The sequence below is a fragment of the Ovis canadensis genome, chromosome 2 (genome assembly GCF_042477335.2).
Source record: "Ovis canadensis isolate MfBH-ARS-UI-01 breed Bighorn chromosome 2, ARS-UI_OviCan_v2, whole genome shotgun sequence".
Classification (NCBI taxonomy): Eukaryota; Metazoa; Chordata; class Mammalia; order Artiodactyla; family Bovidae; genus Ovis; species Ovis canadensis.
The window spans coordinates 72,253,168-72,272,036 of NC_091246.1; the positions used below are offsets into that span (position 1 = coordinate 72,253,168).

The 18,869-nt window shown below is 37.3% G+C and overlaps 1 protein-coding gene across 4 annotated transcripts in view; it reads right to left on the reverse strand.

Annotated features, from left to right (window-relative positions):
* Window positions 1-18,869, reverse strand: part of RFX3 (regulatory factor X3) — a 335,060-nt gene that overhangs the window by 271,153 nt on the left and 45,038 nt on the right. For 2 of the 4 annotated variants that reach the window (XM_069576466.1, XM_069576463.1), the window contains exon 2: window positions 3,230-3,303. The exons of the other annotated variants lie outside the window; for them this stretch is intronic. In XM_069576466.1, the coding sequence (XP_069432567.1) occupies window positions 3,230-3,260 (31 nt within the window). In that variant the 5' untranslated portion in view covers window positions 3,261-3,303. The remainder of the gene's footprint in view (window positions 1-3,229; window positions 3,304-18,869) is intronic. 4 annotated transcript variants of the gene reach the window in all.

The window sequence follows — 18,869 nt, forward strand, 5'->3', positions numbered from 1 at the left end:
ATTAATGGACAAACTATGAGAAACAAACTCATCAGAAGAGACCCCCTGTCAGATACAAGTGATAAAAGTATTACCAGAGTCTAAAAATCCCTTCCCAGGTGGCTTAGTGGTAAAGAATCTGCCCGCCAAGCAGAAGATGCAGGTTCAATCCCTGGGGCGGGAAGATCCTCTGGAGTAGGACATGGCAAGCCACTCCAGTATGCTTGCTTGGGAAATCCTACAGACAGTGGAGCCTGGTGGGATACAGTCCATTGGGCTGTAAAAAGTCAGACATGATTTACTGACTAAACAACAACAAAAATCCCTTCATCTTCACTATTTGTAAAAGGAAAATTCTAATGTGTAGAATTGGTTAAAAAATTTGCTAAAAACACAAGCTTACAGTATCAGTGAAGCCTTTAAAATAAAAATTTATGTATCATTATCTAAACTTACTTATGAGATTTCTGCACTGGAGGATTAGAAATATACGTTGTCAGCCAAGTGGCAGAGTCCAGCCTTGAACAGAGATCCGTCCTCATATTCAAAGTGGCTTTTCCTTCAACCTTACAACATGGCAGTATGATCTTTGGAAAAGTTCAAAACAAATTAGAAACATTTGGCTCCCAATCAATCTACATGTTTGTAAAATAGAAAATGCCGAAATTCATTCAGCTATTTAAAACTAGATGAACTATAAGCATTATATCTGCTGTTTTGAATAAGACTGTAAGCACACCCAAAGACATACTTACTATTAAATGGCTAGTTTATTCAATATAGGGCATTGTAAGAGAGCTGGTCTACCCACACTGAAGCAAAGTTTTTGGCAACACAACCCTGTTTAGGGAAGAAATCTGTGGAGAACAGATGACAGAAAAATTCACAGACGGATGCATTAGGGTAAGTGAAATGGAGAACACCATGTTCAGAGAGCATCAAAGAAGCAGCCTAGGTATACACTGAAGTAATGCATCTGAAGATGTGGCATTTATGGACTGCTTGGAAACAAGATAAGCGATTCAGTGACAGAAATCACCATTATGATCATGCAAGCTTACCGTTTTAGAAATTAGAGGTACAGACAAAAGCATTTTATCTTTGCCTTAGAAGGTGCTGATGTGTAATGTAGTATCATATGAATTGCAAAAGAGGACCATAGTTGATAAAGAATGAAGGAATTCAAATGGCCAGTTTCACACACTCAATGTAATATGTTTAGAACACTAGCCCCAATTAGTATTATAGTATTCGAAGTCAGGAAACAGTTTGTGAAGATTTGCAATAACTATTCTGTTTCTTTAGAAAGTGATTCAGAAGTAAATAAAGGCCTAATATCATGTTAGCAGTAAGCTATAGACCTAGAAATGGTTAGGGTGGTCACTATGAGACAAAACCAAACCAAAAACATAAAGTAACAAGTGTTGGTGAGGATGCAGAGACACTAGAACCCTTGTGTACTGTTGGTGGAAATGTAAAATGGTGCAGTTGTTATGAAAAACTATATGGAAGTTACTCAAAAAATTAAAAATAGAATTATCAAATGATCCAGTAATCCTACCTCTGGGTATATATACAAAAGAACTAAAAACAAGATCTTAAAGAGATATTTATACACCCATCTTCTCTACAGCATTATTCACAATAGCCAAGAAGTGGAAGCAGCCTAAATGCCCATTAATAAATAAATGGATAGCATGGTTTGGGAGTTTGGGATTAGTAGATGCAAATTATTATATATAAAATGAATAAACAAGGTCCTACTATATAGCACAGGGAACTATATTCAATATCCTGTAATAAACAACATTGGAAAGGAATGTGAAAAAGAATAGATACATGTGTAAACTGAATTACTTTGCTGTGCAGCAGAAACTAACACAGTATAAGTCAAATATACCTCAATTTAAAAAACCACTGAAGAGAAAACTATTACTTCAATAAAATAAATTTTAAAAAATAAATGCATAAATAGTATACACATAAAAGCATACCTGGGAGCTAATGCAGGTTTGGTTCCAGACCACCACAATAAACTGAATATCGCCAACAAAGTGAGTCATGTGATTTTTTGGTTTTCCAATGCATATAAAAGCTACATTGACACTATACTATAGTCTATTATATGTGCAACACTACTGTGTCTAAGAAATGCATACATCTCAATTAAAAGATACTTTATTGCTAAAAATATTAACCATCTGAGCCTTTAGTGGGTCATAACTTTTTGCAATAGGAATATCAAGTCACCATGGTGGTGGTTTAGTCGCTAAGTCGTGTCCAACTCTTGTGACCCTATGGACTGTAGCCCGCCAGGCTCCTCTGTCCATGGGATTTTCCAGGCAAGGATACTGGAGTGGATTGCCATTGCCTTCTCCATGGGATCTTCCTGACCCAGGAATCTAACCCAGGTCTCCTGCATTGCAAGCAGATTCTTTACCGACTGAGCTACGAGGGGAGCCCAAAAATAATCATGAAAAAGCTTGAAATATTGGGAGAATTATCAAAATGTGACACAAAGACAAGAAATGAACAAATACTGTTGGAAAAAATGGCACCAACAGATTTGTTTGAGGCAGGGTTGTCATAAACCTTCAATTTGCTTAAAAAAAAAAGTGTACTATCTGAGGCGCACAATCAAATGAAGTGCAATAAAATGAGGTATGCCTGTACAATGGAACATTATTTAGACTTTAAAGAGAAGGCAGTCCTGTCATATTCTACAACACCTTGATGACACTACAGTATGTGAAATAAGACAGTCACAAAATCTCAAATACTGAATGATCCTATGTATATGAGATATTTAAAACAGTAAAATTCTTAGAAAGTGGAATTGTCATTACCAGAGGCTAAAGGGGAAGGAAGAAAGGAGAATTATTCTTCAAGGGTATAAAGTTTCAGTTCTGCAAGCTGAAGAAGCTCTAGAGGTCTGTTGTACAACAATGCACATACAGTTAATGTACTGTACTTGAAAATGGTTAGTCTGGTTAGAGAAAAGCCACAGAAATAAAAACATCTTGAAAACTCTGATAAGTTCACAGAAAAAGTACTGAAAGATTCACTCTAACTTGCTTATGAAATAAAATAATTTAACAAGAGTAGATTCAATATTAATCATTATAATCTCAGTAACACCAATTTCTATAAAATTCTAGGAATCTATGATTTAAATTTATTACTTCTAATGGAAAGAGATATGGCATATCAGAATTACTTAGAGGACTTTTAAAATATTTCTTACTCTCACCCAGAGAGATGCTCCCAGTAGAGTGAGCCATCAATACTGAGGCAACTGTGCTATATTCTTCAACTGTGCTGGGACTGAAAACAGATTGAGAATTATGTTTTTATTTAAATGATAGCTTAAATCAGTAATAAAAATATTCAATTTAATCACTTTTCCTATAATAAGAAAATTACATGTAGTGTTTGATATAATTAAACTTTCTTCACACTATTAAGCTAAATGTGTTATATTTTCTGAATGCATATGGAAGACATTGTAAATGTGGCTGCTTGAACAATGAACAATCTTTGTTATGAGATCGCATACTCATTTGGGCTGGGCACTGATGGAGAACAGAATCAACAATATATGGAAAACGCAGGCAGAAATACCTCTCAAGACTTCTGAAATATTGTGTCCAGAATATTACTCTTTTTTGACAGCCCTTTCCTATGTGCATTTATCTCAAGATGCCTTTTTGCCATGATCTCCTCTTTTCCCCAAAGCACTTTTCTCACTGTTTCTTTTCCATATTTAGAGGAAGGTGAAGAACTAAATTTCCTACACCCAAACTTTCAGAAAAAAAAATAAAGAGTATCTCTCATTTCCATACATTGCTTTTTCATTTCCAAGCAAAGCTACATTTTAAGAACCCAGGGTTAACTGAATCTTTAAACACTAACTTCACGTCAGTGCATTTTTTTTATACCATATTTCTAAAACCTATAGATAAGTATCCGATAGTACTGTAAAATTAAGCACTGACCTATATTCTCTATGGTAACATTTTCTTAAAGATTATATAAATATGTTATTACATGGAAATTACACAAAAAAGATCTTCATGACCCAGACGATCACGATGGTGTGATCACTCACCTACAGTCAAAATCCTGGAATGCTAAGTTAAGTGGGCCTTAGGAAGCATCACTACAAACAGCTAGTAGAGGTGATGGAACTCTACTTGAGCTATTTCACATCCTAAAAGATGATGCTGTGCAAGTGCTGCACTCAATATGCCAGCAAATTTGGAAAATTCAGCAGTGGCCACAGGACTGGAAACGGCCAGTTTTCACTCCAATCTCAAGGAAAGGCAACGCCAAAGAATGCTCAAACTACCACACAACTGCACACATCTCACATGCTAGCAAAGTAATGCTCAAAATTCTCCAAGCCAGGCTTCAACAGTACGTGAACCCTTAACTTCCAGATGTTCAAGCTGGATTTAGTAAAGGCAGAGGAACCAGAGATCAAATTGCCATCATCCACCGGATCATAGAAAAAGCAAGAGAGTTCCAGAAAAACATCTACTTCTGCTTTATTGACTATGTGAAAACCTTTGACTGTGTGGATCCCAACAAACTGTGGACAATTCTTCAAAAGATGGGAATACGAGACCACCTTACCTTCCTCTTGAGAAATCTGTATGCAGGTCAAGAAGTAACAGTTAGAACTGGACATGGAACAACAGACTGGTTCGAAATCAGGAAAGGAGTACACCAAGGCTATATATTGTCATCCTGCTTATTTGACTTATATGCAGAGTACATAATGAGAAATGTTGGACTGGATGAAACACAAGCTGGAATTAAGATTGCCAGGAGAAGTATCTATAACCTCAGATATGCAGATGACACCACATTCCTGGCAGAACGTGAAAAAGAACTAAAGAGCCTCTTGATGAAAGTGAAAGAGGAGAGTGAAAAAGTTGGCTTAAAACTCAACATTCAGAAAACTAAGATCATAGCACCTGGTCCCATTACTTCATGGCAAACGGATGGGGAAACAATGGAAACAGTGACACACTTTATTTTGGGGGGCTCAAAAATCACTACAGATGGTGACTGCAGCCATGAAATTAAAAGACGCTTGCTCCTTGGAAGAAAAGTTATGACCAACCTAAGCATATTAAAAATCAGAGATGTTACTTTGCTGACAAAGGTCCATCTAGTCAAAGCTATGGTTTTTCCAGTAGTCATATATGGATGTGAGAGTTGGACTAAAAAGAAAGCTGAGCACCACAGAATTGATGCTTTTGAACTGTGGTGTTGAAGACTCTTGAAAGTCCCTTGGATGGCAAGGAGATCCAACCAGTCCATCCTAAAGGAAATCAGTCCTGAATATTCATTGGAAGGACTCATGCTGAAGTTGAAACTCCTATACTTTGGCCACCTGATATGAACATCTGACTCACTGGAAAAGACCCTGATGCTGCGAAAGATTGAAGGTGGGAGAAGGGGATGACAGAGGATGAGATGGTTGGATGATATCACCGACACAATGGACAGGAGCTTGAGTAAACTCTTGGAGTTGGTGAGAGACAGGGAGGCCTGGCATGCTGCAGCCCATGGGGTCATGGAGAGTCGGACACGACTGAGCAACTGACCTGAGTTTGGATTAACACTAAAATTTTAATAATAATTTAAAACTTGCCTCCAATATGCCTCTGTTTCCTTGCCTTTCTTTTTATTATTATTGTAAAACTACTTCTCTGTTATGTTATAATCTCATCAATTTACTATTGCTCTGTATTTCTTCACGTTTACTGTCCAGTATGCTTTTGTTTCAACCTGAAATATTCCCCATAATGTTTCCTGTAGGGCAGTTTGCTAGCGACAAACTCAGTTTTTGCTTATTTGTAAATGTCTTAATTTCTCCATCATTGAAACAGATTTTAGCAAGATACAGAATTTCTGATTAACAGTCTTTCTTTCCCTTCAACACTCTGAAAATGTCTTTTAGTGTCCATGGTTTCTGATAAGTCAGCTATCAATATTTTTCTTTTATTGCTTTTAAGATTTCTCCGTCTTTCACTTTCATAAATTTGACTATGACGTCTAAATTAGATTTTGATGTCTATGATTTGTCTATATTTGAGTTTATTCTACTTGGAGTATACTGTTTCTTTAATGCATAAATTAATATTTTTCCAGCAAGATTGTGATGTTTTCTGTCATTATTTCTTTTAATATACTTTTTTCCCCACTCTTCTCCTTCTAAGACTCCCATTATGTGTATGTTGATACATCTGCAATGTCCCATACGTCTCCTGAAGTTGTCTTCACTTTCATTTCCTTTCTACTCCTCATACTGGATAATCTCTATCGAGCTACATTCAAATTGACTAATACTTTCTTCTACCTACTCATATCAGTTATTTGAGCCCCTTTAGTAAATTTTTCATTTTTGTTATCATACTTTTAAACTTCAAAATTTCTATATGGTTCTTTTAAACTAATTTCTATGCTTGTTCATATTCTCTTTGGTAAGATAACAACTTCACATTTTTCTTTAGTTCTATACACATGGCTTCATTGAGTTTCTTAGATATATTTACAATAGCTGACTTAAAGCCTTTGTCTTTTAAGTCCAAATCTAGACTCCCACAGGGGTACTTTTCTGTTGGGTAGTTTTTCACTTTTTACCATGTATGTAGCACACTTTTCTGTTTCTTCAAGATTTCATAATTTTTGTGTTGAAAGCTAGCCATTTTAAATAACACATTTTAACAATTCTGTTATCAGAATCTTCCACAGTGCCCCACTAAAACTTTTTAATCACTAGCTCTGTTCTTTTTCTCGGTGCTGCTTATTTGTTTAGTACTTTCATGAACTAATTATATATCCCCTGTATTATGTGGCTACTGAGTTATTTAAAATAAGACACATTACTTTGCCAACAAAGGTCCGTCTAGTCAAGGCTATGGTTTTTCCAGTAGTCATGTATGGATGTGAGAGTTGGATATGAGAGTTGGACAGTGAAGAAAGCTGAGTGCCAAAGAATTTATGCTTTTGAACTGTGGTGTTGGAGAAGACTCTTGAGAGTCCTTTGGACTGCAAGGAGATCCAACTAGTCCATCCTAAAGGAGATCAGTCCTGGGTGTTCACTGGAAGGACTGATGCTGCAGCTGAAACTCCAATACTTTGGCCACCTCATGCAAAGAGTTGACTCATTGGAAAAGACCCTAATGCTGGGAAGGATTGGGGGCAGGAGAAGGGGATGACAGAGGATGAGATGGCTGGATGGCATCACCGACTCGATGGACATGGGTTTGGGTAGACTCCGGGAGTTGGTGATGGACAGGGAGGCCTGCTGCTGCTGCTGCTGCCGCTGCTAAGTCGCTTCAGTCGTGTCCGACTCTGTGCGACCCCATAGACGGCAGCCCACCAGGCTCCCCCATCCCTGGGATTCTCCAGGCAAGAACACTGGAGTGGGTTGCCATTTCCGTGCTGTAATTCATGGGGTCCCAAAGAGTCGGACACGACTGAGCGACTGAACTGGACCGGAGTTATTTCAGGTTTTTATTTTTAAGCCTGGCTTCCTGGATCAGTATAATTTAGTGATCAACCAATGATTGGTCAGAAGATTTTTTTAATTGCCTGTGTTTCTTCCACCCTTTGCCAAAGAAACATCTGTGAGAAGTCACACCTTTTAACTTCAGGTAGCTTTTAAGATGGCCATAGCTTTCACTTCCTTCTTGCACAGAGCCTCAAAATCAGCCAGAGGTGGATCTTCTCCTTTCCCAGGTCTTTCCTGGGCATATGCAAAGCCTTACACATCCTATAGCCTTTTAGGTATCTTAGAAGTACTTGGAGCATTTCAAATTTCCCTAGGGTTGGCTAATCCTCAAGGATTTCCTTTTAAGTTCCTGGCCAGGCTCTTGTTTGCCCCACCAGAAATCACAGCCTTAAATGGTGGAGATGTTGCCAAGAGAGGCTACTGTTTCAGCAAAGTCCAAAGCGTAGGCCTTTTTCCCCTCCAGCTGAGCTGAGCTCTGAGTCAACTCAACAGCCAGTCTCTCTCTGAGAGCTGGGTCTTCCCAGGGAGCTGCAAGTTCCGGCAAAACATTAACTGTGCTCTAGATATGGTGCTTTTCATGGGCCTCCAGGAGTGGTCAGATCTCTCCACTGTCTACAATGTTACCAGCTTTTGCTATACCACAAGCTGGGGAAGGAGGGAAAATGGGAGTGGACAGAAATCAGACGCCACTGCCATCGTCCATTGTTCAGTAGTTTTCTCTCGGACAGACAACTTTTAGTTCATCCTCTGGCTCTGATCAACAGCCATAATTCTGAAATGGCTGATTTTAGTTGTATAGCCCATGTTTTTGTTGTGTTTATACAGAGAGGGAGTACATTGAGGCCTTCATTCCAGCAATCTAGATGCCAATCAAGCTCTATGATATTATAAATCTTCATGTATTTTTTAAAAACAGAAAGCATGTTAACAACAAAATTGTTTTTAAAATTATACTTATAAGCATTTAGATCACGAGTTCTCATCTCTAGTAGAAACTTATAAAACATTTTGCAATGTTTTTATTTTTATAATTTTTAAATTATAATTGTAGAATAAAATATGCAATATTTATAGTTAAATAGGAAGAAACTGATCTGTGAGAGAAAAAGATAAACTACATAAGTAGTCTCTCACAGTAATATATCTTTCCTGTTAAGTAATATCGGAATGATCAGAAATAAAGGTGAGTCCATGTCATAGTTTTACTCTCAAACCTAAGGACCTCCCACATCTTTTTGGACAAGTTCAAGAGAGGAAGAAAGACTCTTCTATCTAATTCTTAACTGGCAAACCTAGGCCAAATCCAATTCAACTTGATAGGGATAAAAAGAGCCACAGAAGACAGAGTGTGAAACTCAACAAAGAAGAATCTGACATCTGAACCGAGGAAGCAACCCTAGCTCCTGAGACTTCTCTGAAGAGACTCATCACAGAAATAGGGTTTACCTCAGTTTTATCCAAGTATCCTGCCAAATCTATGCATTTAAGAGCTTCTGGAGAGGAAAGTTACTCATTATTGTCATCTTTTCAATACTCCTGGATATTAGCAAACCACAAAAAGACCAAAAGTGTCAAAACGGGCCAAGAATGGGAGACATCTTTGAGCAAGATTCTTATTTTCAAGTACACCTCAAGCTTCTCAGGCTTTTCTACTGTTGTGCAACAAGCCACTCCAAAACTCACAAAACAATTTTTATTTGCTCATAATTGTGCAACCTAGGTGAACTTACTGTTCAAAAAGAAAAAAAACAAAAACACCTATTTTATTTGCTCATAATTCTGCAAACTACGCTAGGCTCAGCTAGGCAGTTCGTCTGCTCATCCTGCTGATGGTCACTCACACAATTGCTTTGAGCTGGAAGACAGGAACTGGGCTTACCTAGAATACTAGGATTATGGTGGCTGGGCTTCTGTCTCTACATAATTCCACAGCCTCTGATCCTCCTTCCGTTTCCTCCCTGGCTCGCTCGCTCGCTCTCTCTCTCTCTCACTCTCTCTCTCTCTCTCTCGCTCTCTCTCGCTCTCTCTCGCTCTCTCTCTCTCTCTCTCCATGTGGCCTTGGTTCAACATGATTCCTCTAGGAAGGTAGCCAGATTTCTGACATAATGGTTTAGGTCTCCCAAAAACATAAAAGTAACCTAGTTTTATTAAGGCTTATGCTCAGACTTCAAACAGCTCTAACTCTGCTGCATTCTGTTTGTTAAGTAAAGAAAGTGAAAGTGAAAGTCTCTCAGCCTTGTCTGACTCTTTGCAACCCCAGGGACTATATAGTTCCTGAAATTTTCCAGGCCAGAATACTGGAGTGGGTAGCCGTTCCCTTCTCCAGGGGATCTTCCCAATCCAGGGATCGAACCCAGGTCTCCCACATTGTAGGCAGATTCTTTACCAGCTGAGCCACAGGTAAGGCCTAGTTTAAACTGAAAGAAAAAAGAGTTCACAACGGTGTGAATACCCCAGATATGGTTTATTGTAACCACCATTAACATAATAGACTATTAAAACATTAAAGTCAATGTTCAGATGACTAGAATGGGAGCAACCACAAGAAATATAAATGAATAGTTAAATGAAGACTTGGCAATTATAGTCAAATTTTATTCTGTTCCTTTCCATTCTGAAGGTCAATCTAAGTTCTGTGAGAATCTTAATTATAGGTGGAAGGAAATGAACCTGAAAACCACTTATAAGCCATATGACCTTGGACAAGTCTTTCATTCTCTACAATCCTCAGCTCCTCAACTGTAAAATGTAAAATCATACAGGCCTTGCTTATGTTATAGGAAGATTGTACAGAGCAAATAAAACAAGAAATGAGAAAGAGCTCAGAAAACAAAAGTGCTATACAAATAAAAGGAAGCAATATTTATCTGACAGGATTCTAGGTATAGTAAATCTAGTTAGGCACCATTCTCTCAATAAAATTATAATAATCATATTTAATTACCCAATATGTTAAATTATAATACTATCACAGCAATATTACTGTATATAGTAATGGGCTAAAATTATTTATCATTAATATAAAGAACAAAAACACTAAAACTATGATTTATTGTTTTCTGATTAAATGTCAGGTGCTGCTAAATACTCCTAGTAAACTATAACTAATCCTTACAATAACTCAACGAAGTAGTTATCTCCTTTCTTCAAATAAATGAACTGAGTCAAGAAACTGACAACTCAGAGTAACTTGCCAACAGTCACACAGCTAGTACGTGGAAAATCCATTTTCAATGTTTAATGTATAATAGGCGCTTGATAGATGCTTCCCATCTAAAGAGAAATAAACAAACCCAGGACTATCTGGCTTTAAAGTAACTACAACAAACTCCATCAAAATATCTTTCTCACACACAATTCATTTTTATTTGCAGTTGAAACTGGAATTACAGCAAACATATCTAACTAATATAAGCAATTCACCACCTTTCTCATATGCAAAATGGTTTCCAATCAGTAAACTACCACCACTTTTTAAAATATCTAATCTTTAACCCATGTACTGAATCATGAGTTATAATGGTCTTATTATAATTTAGGAGTATCAATAGAAAAAAATAATACATTTACATTCTAAAATATTTCAAAAAGAACAAAACAAAAAGAGTAAAACAGCAAATATTTTTAAATGGCAAAATATGTAGAGTACAAATTACAAATAAAAGTTTATGTCCCTCTATTATGAAGAAATCTTGAAATTTAAAAGAAGGAAGGAGGAGGAAAAGACGACACTGTCCTATAGGAAAGGGTACTAATGATATAAGTGGACAATCATCAAAAGAAATAAAGTGATTAATATACTTTTTAAAAAAATTGCCATTAGTTACCAGTTCAGTTCAGTTCAGTCGCTCAGTCGTGTCCGACTCTCTGCAACCCCATGAATCGCAGCACTCCAGGCCTTCCTGTCCATTACCATCTCCCGGAGTTCACTCAGATTCATGTCCATCGAGTCAGTGATGCCATCCAGCCATCTCATCCTCTGTTGTACCCTTCTCCTCCTGCCCTCAATCTCTCCCAGCATCACAGTCTTTTCCAGTGAGTCAACTCTTCGCATGAGGTGGCCAAAGTACTGGAGTTTCAGCTTTAGCATAATTCCCTCCAAAGAAATCCCAGGGCTAATCTCCTCAGAATGGACTGGTTTGATCGCCTTGCAGTCCAAGGGACGCTCAAGAGTCTTCTCTAACACCACAGTTCAAAAGCATCCATTCTTTGGCACTCAGCTTTCTTCAAATTCCAACTCTCACATCCATACATGACCACTGGAAAAACTATATCCTTGACGAGACGGACCTTTGTTGGCAAAGTAATGTCTCTGCTTTTCAATATGCTATCTAGGTTGGTCATAACTTACCTTCCAAGGAGTAAGTGTCTTTTAATTTCATGGCTGCAGTCACCATCTGCAGTGATTTTGGAGCCCAAAAAATAAAGTCTGACATTGTTTCCACTGTTTTCCCATCTATTTCCCATGAAGTGATGGGACCGGATGCCATGACCTTCGTTTTCTGAATGTTGAGCTTTAAGCCAACGTTTTCACTCTCCACTTTCACTTTCATCAAGAGGCTTTTTAGTCCCTCTTCACTTTCTGCCATAAAGGTGGTGTCATCTGCATATCTGAGGTTATTGATATTTCTTCCAGCAATCTTGATTCCAGCTTGTGTTTCTTCCAGTCCAGCATTTCTCATGATGTACTCTGTATAGAAGTTCAATAAGCAGGGTGATAATATACAGCCTTGACATAGTCCTTTCCCTATTTGGAACAAGCCTGTTGTTCCATGTCCAGTTCTAACTGTTGCTTCCTGACCTGCATACAAATTTCTCAAGAGGCAGGTCAGGTGGTCTGGTATTCCCATCTCTTTCAGAATTTCCCACAAAGAAGTGCAAATACAAGTGAGATTTTTTTTTCCAACTATCTAACTGGCATAAATACAAAAAAATTACAAAAACTGATCACACCTAGTAGCAGAAAGCATGGAAAGAAATGAAACATTAAAGTGTTACTGTTCCAAGTATGAAACGGCATGATCCACCTAGAGAGCAAAACACTGAACTGTACATAGCATTCTACTCAAACAATTACATTCCTAAGAACTCATTTAAAGAAAATTGTTGGATGAAGCACAAAGATGTATGTACAGTAATTAACCATAAACCCAAAATTCAGAATACAACCTAAGTGTCTAGCTAGAGAGCTGCTTAAGCAGATATGCCAAAAAGAATGCATACAATATTATTATCATGAAAAAAAATGAGTGTTAAAAGTTAAAACAGGACAACTTTTACGACAATATGCACATATTTCTGTGTTTATAAGGGAAAGGAAACATGCACTTGTGTGGCCAGAAGCATACCCTAGAATGCCATACAAACTCACTAGAGAAATTCTGAGATGTGACAGCAATCTTATGAGAAGATGGGTAGTAAGCTTTGAGGAGAATGATTTTTTTTTTACTCCCTTTGTGTGTGTCTAGTCAATCAGTCGTGTCTGATTCTTTACAACCCCATGGACTGTAGCCTGCCAGGCTCCTCTGTCCATGGGATTCTCCAGGCAAGAATATTGGAGCGGATTGCAATTCCCTTCTCCAGGGGATCTTCCTGAACCAGGGAGTGACCCCAGGTCTCCCACATTGCTGGCAAATTCTTTACCATCTGAGCCATCAGGGAAGCCTTTCTGTATTTTCTGAATGTTTTATATTAAGCATATATAACTTTTGAAATAAAATAATTTTCATTTAAAATAATGCCAACTGTCATAACCCTGAGGCTCTGTAAACTTTCAAATGTTATTACCTTTAATATAAAATATTGATTAAAAAGCAGTTAATATGGTCACTGAATGAAAATTTAGTTTTATTCCTCTTCCAAATGATAGCTTCAAATCATAAATCCTTCACAGCTGTTTCTTCTTACAAGTCATTTAACATTTTTAATTTTGCTAAAGATTTCTCTTAAAAAATAAAAGCAAAGCAGAAATATTTAAGTGCTTCAAACTATACTTAGTATAAATGTGCTATGTCTATAAGAAATACTTTGCATATATAAGGGATATACATTATTTTTTTAGACATAATGCTACTGCACACTTAACAGACTACAGAACAGTGTAAACACAACTTTTATATGCAAACTGATAAAAAAAACTTGTGTGACTCATTTTATTACAATGTTTGCTTTACTGCAATGCTCTGTAACTGAATATGCAATATTTCCCAGGCATGACTGTATTATTTAGAAACTACTATGCTGTACCAAGCACTGGATTATGCACTTCCTATGTATTCTTTAATTTTCATAAGGATGCAAGGCAAAAGTTATTATCCTCATATTACATAGCCATACAGAGAAAGGACATTGTGCAATGTCCTTTATGTGTGGAATGTAAAAAATAAAACTAGTAAATACAACAAAAAGAAACAGACTCACAGATATAGAGAACAAACTAGTGATTACCAGTGGGGAAAGGAAAGGAGGGTGGGATAAGATGGGGTAAGGGCATTGAAGGTACAAACTATTATGTATAAAATGAATAAGCTCTAAGGATATACTGTACAACACAGCCAATAACCTTTAAAATAGTGAATCATAATGCTGTACACTTACTTATATAATATTGTACATCAACTATATCTCAATCAAAAAATTTAAAAGTAAAAAAGGTAAAAAACTGTTGACACATTAAATGCGTGAGTCTATGAATGCTATGAGTCCAAACAATTACCCTTATCTTGAATATGTGATAAACTTTTCAGTTCAGTTCAGTCGCTCAGTTGTGTCCCACTCTGTGACCCCATGGACTGCAGCACGCCAGGCCTCCCTGTCCATCACCAACTCCAGGAGTTTACTCAAGCTCATATCCATTGTGTCAGTGATGCCATCCAACCATCTCATCCTCTGTCGTCCCGTTCTCCTCCCACCTTCAATCTTTCCCAGCATTAGGGTCTTTCAAATGAGTCAGTTCTCTGCATCAGGTGGCCAAAGTATTGGAGTTTCAGCTTCAGCATCAGTCCTTCCAATGAATATTCAGGACTGATTTCCTTTAGGATGGACTGGTTGGATCTCCTTGCAGTTCAAGGGACTCTCAAGAGTCTTCTCCAAAATCACAGTTCAAAAGCATCAATTCTTCAGTGCTCAGCTTTCTTTATAGCCCAACTCTCACATCCATACATGACCACTGGAAAACCCATAGCCTTGACTAGATGGACCTTTGTTGACAAAGTAACATCTCTGCTTTTTAATATGCTGTCTAGGTTGGTCATACCTTTTCTTCCAAGGAGCAAGCGTCTTTTAATTTTATGGCTGCAGTCACCATCTGCAGTGATTTTGGAGCCCCCAAAAATAAAGTCTGCCACTGTTCCCACTGTTAACCCATCTATTTGCCATGAAGTGATGGGATCAGATGCCATGATCTTAGTTTTCTGAATGAGTTATAAGCTAATTTTTTTCACTCTCCTCTTTCACTTTCATCAAGAGGCTCTTTAGTTTTCCTTCACTTTATGCCAACTATCATTAAATTTCATGTTTTTGCTGAATCACTAATGAAATTTATTTTCTATTTGCAGATATGTAATTTCATAGATTGTTACAATAAGGCTGGGTTAAGGCGAATACATATTTTGGAATCCATTATTATCAAAGACTCTAGAGTTCTGTAATATGATGAAGGAAAATTCCATGACACTATTAGCATTACTCATAAATGCTACTAAAATCTAGAATTTTCAAGGCTCTATACATAGACAGTAGCTGATGAAACAACTTTTAAGAATGAATATGCTTAACTGGGGCTTCTCTGGTGGCTCAGATGGTAAAGAATCTGCCTGCAAATGCAGGAGATACTGTTTCAATCCCTGGGTTAGGAAGATTGCCTGGAGAAAGGAATGGCTACCTACTCCAGCATTCTTGTGTGAAGAACTCCATGGACAGAGGAGTCTGATGAGCTACCCTGCGGTCACAAATAGTTGAATACACTGAGCGACTAACACATGCTTAACCACCAGGCTTGGGATTATTAAGTACAATCAATATTTTAAATTATATAAAAATGATAAGGCCTATACAACCAAGATATGATATATTTAATACAGTTTCTATTTTAATTTTTATTAAAAATCTATATTACTACTTTCAAGCCAATTGTCATTGGCCCTCATAAAAAGCCAGCAATTCATGTATTCTGTGTACCCTACTCCTAGTGAAATAGTTCCCAGAGCCTCAAAAGAAAAGGAGACAAAAATGGACCTGCTCTGCAGCCACCAACATTCCCTAAGGCAGCTCCTGTAGAACTTGACTGGAAAACACAGTTTGAAAATTACGAATACAGTGGACAGGAACACTGGAGATCACAAGATCTGGGTGTACATGTTAGACTTTCCACTACCCGCTGTGTAACTGTGTTCAAACGTGTATCTTAAACCTCTCTTGGACTTGGGTTTTCACATACATAATACGGTCCCATATAACTAGTTAGTGAAAAAGTTGAGTGAGATGCTGTCCACACAGAAGAACTTTATACTTTCTGAAGTGTGATCTACGATGTAAATGTAAAGTATATTATAATGTATATCCTGCATTTTATGCAAAAAAGGAGAAGAATTTTTCCTTCCCCACTTCTCCCCTTCCCAGGACAATTTACTTATTTCACATATAACAAAGAAGTTTAAGACTATCAAAATGAAACAAAGTCCAAAAGTCATATTAAAAGGAAAGTGGGAGGAGAGCACATATAAACTTATTCTCTATGGCTTCTCAGGATAATTCAAGTTATCTTTCATAAACGTTATTTGCAAGCATTTTTAACCAAAGTATATTATGGAAACCCTTTTCTCTAGGCCCACACGAGCTTTCCCAATTATTAGATATGATATCAATGTCTGTATCAGATGCCCTCAATCATAAAAAATGAAAGATAAGGAATAAATATCAGACTCACTCGTTAGAAGATAATTCAAATGGTTTAAGAAATATGATAAAGCTGCAAAATTTCCTAGGAAAACTATTTGAAGGAGTTGGCACTGAGTCTCTTTAAATGTACTATCAGTCATGATAGTACATCTTAAATCATAACTGCCATACATGAGTGCATAGCTTTTGTTATAAATCGTATTACAAAGATCTTAGACAGAACTATTTACCTTATCTTTCTTGCAACCTTATATTGATTAGAATTTTGAAAAACACATAGGGAAATTTTCGGTGCATCCTGTTGTGGACTTTTATAAAACCACAGGTTTGAAACGGAGGAAATAGCTCCAGCTTATTTCTGAGTCTTAGTTAAGTCTCTTAAGCAGCAGGTTGTGTGGTTATCTTCCCACAGAAGCTGAAGACTAAAGAAATGTCAAAAGAGCAATGTTTTACCACCTTGAATGGGTCGCATCTTAGCTGCATTCTAACTATGTGGGAAGGTAAAAACATAATTCAACTCGGGAACAAACACAGTTTCAAAGCCCAGTGACGAGGAACAGCGTACCTGTACTCAGACTCTACGCCTATCCCTCTTATGCCCCTCCCACCACCCACGCCACCACCACCTCTGCACTTTTCACCTTTCTGAATGCCAATGGAAAGCCTCTCTTTAAAGTACTGCTGTAGTGGAAGCAGAAGTTCGCACAAACTGCTGCACCTTCTTACATAACCAACACATTACTGAGTAGGGGAATTATGACATCAGGTTAGCCTATTATTCTACCACATAATTAATATCTACTGATTCTCACACTCCCATGCCATTGGCTGGATTTCATAAGGATAGCTGCTATATTTTACCATCTTTAATTTGAATTAATTCTGATACACACTTGAAGCTTAGTAATCGATGAAACAACTATGGAAATGAATGTGGCATATGCACTTAGCTGAGTGTCATTTCAGGGTTAACCAAACACAGGCACATGCAGGGTGATTCCAGGATACTAAAGGAACAGGAAAAGACTAACCTGTGAGCCTCACAACTGCTTTCACTAGACCACCCTCTAAACGCCTAGAAATTTCACATTATAGGAGTCTCAATGCCCTTTCTCACTGCTTCCCTCATAAACTATGTGCACTAGCTGTTAGTATTTCACAGTGTGCTGCTGCTGCTAAGTCGCTTCAGTCGTGTCCAACTCTGTGCAACTCCATCAACGGCAGCCCACCAGGTTCCGCCGTTCCTGGGATTCTCCAGGCAAGAACACAGAAGTGGGTTGCCATTTCCTTCTCCAATGCATTAAGGTGAAAAGTGAAAGTGAAGTCGCTCAGTCGTGCCCGACTCTTAGCGACCCCATGGACTGTAGCCTACCAGGCTCCTTCACCCACGGGATTTTCCAGGCAAGAGTACTGGAGTGGGGTGCCATTGCCTTCTCCCGTTTCACAGTGTAGCATGCCTCTAATCCTACTTAAAGGGGGATGGGGAGGAGGATAGGAAGGAGGCATGCCCTTGTGGTTTCTATAGCCCGACAGAGAGCTAAGCTATCTGAAGCATTCAAAAATATTAATTGGAACCATATAATGTGAAGAAGAGTTCTAATATTGTTTTGTCTTAAATATATAAAGTAGTAATAAAAATAAAGTTCCTTACCATATTAGCTACTGTTAACCATTAAGAAATGAAAAACCTATCTCAAAATCTTGTATGTTAAAAGTTATTGAAAAATTCAGACATGAGATTCCATATTTGACATATCAAAGTACTCTAGGTTTTGTGTACATTTACTTCATAATTTATAGAGAACATGGATCAATTACCTCATATTCTTTCCATGAGCCAAACTCAATGTATTCTCTACCATAAAATGCCAGAATGACCAAGTGGCCTAAAATATTAAAAGCAAGAAGAATTAGGTTAACATTAAAAATGAATACTTTGATATCTAGAAATTATATGATTACTTTAAATTATTAAATCTAGATAAATATTAATTATCATACAAATGAATTATTTTATTGTATTTCTTTGTATAATTGTATTTTAAAGCTTCCAATGTAGCCAGAAAATTACTGTTTTGATTTTGCACGAAAGGAGAGAGATTTTTCAAAGAATTAGAATGCAAGTAAACATTATGAACATAATAATTAGGAAAAAATATAAGTGAGGGGAAATAATGAAGAGAAGAATACTTTGAAAAAAATATAAACTTTTAATTTGTGAGGATGAATCTGCCATGGGTGTTCCCCATCCTGAACCTCTCTCCCACCTTCCACCCCATTCCATCCTTCTGGGTCATCCCAGTACACCAGCCCCGAGCACCCGTGGCGGATTCATGTAAATGTATGGCAAAACCAATACAACACTGTAAAGTAAAAATAAATAAATAAAACTGAAAAAAAGGCAAAAATAAATAAAGTTAATGTAGAAAAATAGAAAAAAAATAAATAAATTGTGAAGATGACA